Genomic DNA, 4,870 nt, shown 5'->3' with positions numbered 1-4,870 from the left:
TTTTAATCCTCTATTATCTTTGTACTATCTCAATTCATTATTATTATTTTTTAAATTTATGTAGTTTTAAAAAGGTGGAATAAAATCATAATAGAATATATCTTTCATTTTACGGATTTTTATTCGTGAGACGGATCAATCATGTTCATATTTACAATAAAAATTAATATATTTGACATAAAAAGTAATATTTTTTTGTTATAGAATATCTGTTTCACAAAATTGACCCGTGAGTCCCTCTCACAGGAGTTTTTGTGATCATCATATTTTTGTGAAATCGATATATTAAAATTAATAATTATATAGAATGTGAAAATGTAATAATTTTCATAAATTTAAATAGTAAAATAAAATAAAATGTGTATATTTGAAAAAGACTTGTCTCCATATTTCTTTGTATTTTCCCCCGACATTCATGCAGAAAATAGTGAGCATACACAATAAGTGTGAAGAGTGAGGCACAGTCTCTCTAGAAGAAATACAAATTCATCCATCAAACTACAGCTAAGCTACATTGACTCTCTTGCACCTACGATGCCCACCTCCGCCCTCCTCCACTCCGCCGCCGCGCACCGACACCGCATTCTCCACCAACCCTTCTTACCGCTAGACTCATTTCCACCGTCTAACCACCCTCCCACTATGTCCCCACCGTCTGCCCCTAACTACCCGTTTTCCGCTTCATCTCCACCTGTCCCATTCTTCCCTTCCTCCGCCTCTACTCCTCCTCCGCCACCTCCCTCTCCCAACGCTTTCGCCTCTTTCCCCGCTAACATTTCTTCTCTCGCCGTCCCTCAGTCCACCACCTCCAAATATGCCTCCTCTAAACTGATCGCTGCTGCCGCCGCCGCTGTTGTGGCCGCGGTTGTTATCGTTTTCATTGCCGTATTCCTCCATCTCCGTCGCAGAAGGCGATCCTCTTCTGGTGATGCTAAAACCCAAAGATCTGACAATGATAGCACCGTGGAAAATGCTACCGGATGTAACGCAAACCAAATCCCGAAGCTTCAGCGCCCGTCTCAAACCAGCGCGGAGTTCTTGTACCTGGGGACTATGGTAAACTCACACGGCAGCGTCATTGACTCACGGATTGTTGCTCACAGTGAAAGCAGCGGCACACTGCCTGAAAGTGGTGTCTCCAGTTCCCGGAAAGTGGACTCACCTGAGCTCCGCCCTTTGCCGCCTTTGAATAGTTACCGGAGAATTTACACCAATGCCGCGGCGGTCGCGTCTAAAGATGGCGTGGATGAAGAGTTTTTCTCTCCCAGAGGATCTTTGAACGGAAGCGAGGTTTCTGTCGGCACTGGATCGGCTTCTAGAAGGGCTTTTGCCGCCATTGAAGTGGATAATCTTCACGGGCTGATGTCGAATTCTTCCTCCACCTGTTCTTCTTCGGTCTCGGGATCAGTTTCTGGGTCTCCGGTGAGGTCGGTTAGTCTCTCACCGGAGAATAGTTTGAGCCCTATGAAACCGATCCCCAAGTCGCCAGACTTAATTGAGATTCCGGCTGTGAGGCCATTTCATCGGCCATTGACATCATCAAAGGAATCTGCATCGCCGTCTCCACCGAGTTCATCTTCACCGGATAGATATTCGAGGGCTAGCGTGGAATCTTCGCCGAGGATTTCTAATGTGTCCGATCTGATAGTCGGATCGGAATCTCCGGTGGGAAAAGGCAGCAACATTGTACACCAAGACGTCATTGTCACCCCAACAGTCTCTCCACCTCCTCCGCCACAAGCTTCTGTTCCACCTCCACCGCCGCCTCCACCTTTGCGGGCCGTGGTGAATAAAAGCTTGGATAGTCCTAGAACGCCAACCCCGCCAGCTAAAAAGCAAGCATCTGTACCACCGGCTTTGATAACGCCCTTTAGACCTATAGCTGCCAAAAGTCCCCTTTCGGTATCTCCAATTGAACTGCCTGCAAATGATTCAGAGTCTGCCAAGAAGAATGAGGATGACACATTATCGACTGATGAAAAAGGAGAATACTCAACTGAAACCATGGACCAAAATGAGGAGGAGATTATTTCAAAGCCAAAATTGAAGCCATTGCATTGGGATAAAGTAAGAGCAAGCTCTGATCGTGAGATGGTGTGGGATCAACTCAAATCTAGCTCTTTCAAGTGAAAAATTCTCTACTCTTCTTACATTTATAAACACATTCTGGTAAGTTAATAAATAATAATTCGTTAAATCATATGCAGATTGAATGAGGAGATGATCGAAACATTGTTTGTCGTAAATACCCCGATGCCGAATTTGAAGGAAAAAACTAGGTGGCAAGTTCTTCCCACACCTGGACCTGATAGTGGGAATCGGGTTCTTGATCCCAAGAAAGCTCAGAATATCGCCATTCTGTTGAAGGCTCTCAATGTCACGGTGGAGGAAGTTTGCGAAGGACTTTCAGAAGGTATTATATGTGGCCTCTTATTTCTTTCTGGGATTTCAAGATTTTGTAGATCTTTTTAGCTGATAGATATAAGATGATTTGCACATTGTAATTTCTACGCCCGTGGTGATCATCAAATAAATATAGTGTGTCTAGACAATTGCTTCTCGTTAGTCATTAATTCAGTTTTTGATCATTTCCTTTTTCTATTTGTTTTCTGAGACATGCTTATTTACCTCTCATGCTACCTACTTTGAAGATTGCGACTTGAACTGACCACCATGATATTGTTGCTCCTCGCCATGTTTTCCTTGATCTTATCTACATTGGTGGATTCTTTCCATGTTGCCATCTCATTGAAGAGTGGCATTATGGAACACACAAAATGAGCTGTTGACTCATAAGTTTCGTGTTATGCTAATACAGCTTGTAGGTATCGGTAGATAGTTATTATTTTATAGAAACATAATCTGGTTTGAAATTTCTGAACCTTGCTTGTGCTGAGCTGCCATTTGAGAAATCAAGGTTGGCTTCAATCGGGAAAGCCATCCTTAAAAAATACTATGATTCTTCTAGATTCCCTGTAGACCTACTATGATTTTATATAAAGTATGCGGTGAGAATATCAATTATTGAAATTCATGGGGCAATAATTTATTTCCCCGCCTCAACACAGGAAATGCAGATATTATTGGGATGGAGCTTCTTGAGACTTTGTTGAAGATGGCTCCAACTAAGGAAGAAGAAAGGAAGCTTAAAGAACACAAAGATGAGTCACCACTTAAACTTGGGACTGCTGAGAAATTTTTGAAGTCTGTTCTTGATATACCTTATGCTTTCAAAAGAATGGATGCAATGCTATACATATCCAATTTTGATTCCGAAGTTGATTACCTCCGAAAATCATTTCAAACTCTTGAGGTCAGGTTCCATATTTTCTTCTTTTTTATATTCTCTTAAGTTTATCACACAATAAAATAATATCCATTTATATGGGTGAAATGAAGCTTTCATGATCGAGTACATAAATCTTGTATTGTGTTGTATTATTTCTTCATTATGTTTCTTCTATTAAATCTTAATATAGTGAATTCTGATTCTAAATGTATCTTGTCAAAACCATTACTTTTTTAAAAAGCACATAATAAAGCTTTGGGATGACATTTTTACAGGCAGCCTGTGAAGAACTGAGAACCAGCAGAATGTTCCTAAAACTTCTAGAAGCAGTGTTAAAGACTGGAAACCGCATGAATGTGGGAACAAATCGGGGTGATGCACATGCCTTTAAGCTCGACACGCTACTTAAACTAGTTGACGTAAAGGGAGCTGATGGTAAAACAACACTTCTGCATTTTGTTGTTCAGGAGATAATAAGAAGCGAAGGTGCTCGTCTTTCTAATGTAAACCAAATCGACAAATCCTCCGTGAATGATGATGCCAAGTGCAGGAAAATTGGCCTCCAAGTCGTTTCAGGTCTCAGTTCAGAGCTTTTGAACGTAAAGAAAGCTGCTGCTATGGACTCAGACGTGCTTAGTGGTGATGTTTCTAAGCTTTCAAATGGAATAGGGAACATAGCTGAAGTTGTAAGATTACTCGAGGAAATCCCATCTGAGGACACTGGAAGTCGTAAGTTTTCAGAGTCGATGAACCTCTTCATGAAGAGGGCGGAAGAGGATATAATTCGGATACAGGCCTCAGAAAGTGTTGCTCTATCTCTGGTGAAGGAAATTACTGAATATTTCCATGGAAATTCAGTGAAGGAAGAGGCACATCCATTCAGAATATTTTTAGTCGTTAGAGATTTTTTAACGGTGCTCGATCGTGTCTGCAAGGAAGTAGGGATGATAAACGAGCATACTATTTACAGTTCAGCGCACAAATTTCCAGTTCCGGTGAATCCGACTCTACCGCCAGTGTCCGGAGGATTCCTCAATGGAAAAAAATGCACTTCATCTGATGATGACAGCTATTCCCCTTGATGTTTGATGGTCATATCAAGTTCTGGCCATTAAAAATGTACCCACTTTTCAGATATATATGTATTTTACTATAGAATTTTGTATTCATCACTGTAGATTAATGTAAGAGATTTTGGTAAAACTAATTATGTTACAAATGTACACATAAAATTTCCTGGAAGGTAATGGTAAGTTCTTTTACTGCTCCAAGTTGGTTTTACCCCTCCAACTGGAGCTTTCAGTTTTTCCTACTTACCAGATTGTCCTCTTCTATTTTCAGCCATATAATCATAGTCTTCGAGACCTACCGAGCCTTTATATATTTGCGAAATAGTCTTCTATTTGTGAAAGTCTATAATATCCGAGCCTTTATATATTCTGCAGGTCTATATATAATGTATTATGATTATTTAATACAATATGTGTTTTCTTTTAACACTATTTATTATTAATGATATGTATGAGCATTGAGCATGATTAAATACGTTAATCTTGATCGACATAGTTTATCTCTTGTTGT

At 40.4% G+C, this 4,870-nt stretch overlaps 1 protein-coding gene across 1 annotated transcript; it reads left to right on the top strand.

Moving 5' to 3' along the window:
• The first annotated feature begins 416 nt into the window (after positions 1–416).
• On the top strand, positions 417–4,496 carry LOC140979421 (formin-like protein 1). Its single transcript, XM_073444807.1, has 4 exons — positions 417–2,126; positions 2,208–2,413; positions 3,069–3,313; positions 3,565–4,496. The coding sequence occupies exons 1-4, from the start codon at positions 535–537 to the stop codon at positions 4,369–4,371; spliced, it is 2,850 nt and encodes a 949-aa protein (XP_073300908.1). The 5' UTR covers positions 417–534; the 3' UTR covers positions 4,372–4,496.
• The last annotated feature ends 374 nt before the right edge of the window (positions 4,497–4,870 follow it).

The sequence above is a fragment of the Primulina huaijiensis genome, chromosome 6 (genome assembly GCF_012295235.1).
Source record: "Primulina huaijiensis isolate GDHJ02 chromosome 6, ASM1229523v2, whole genome shotgun sequence".
NCBI classification, from domain to species: Eukaryota; Viridiplantae; Streptophyta; class Magnoliopsida; order Lamiales; family Gesneriaceae; genus Primulina; species Primulina huaijiensis.
The sequence above is the reverse complement of the archived record's forward strand: the minus strand, read 5'-3'. Positions and strand labels throughout refer to the sequence as shown.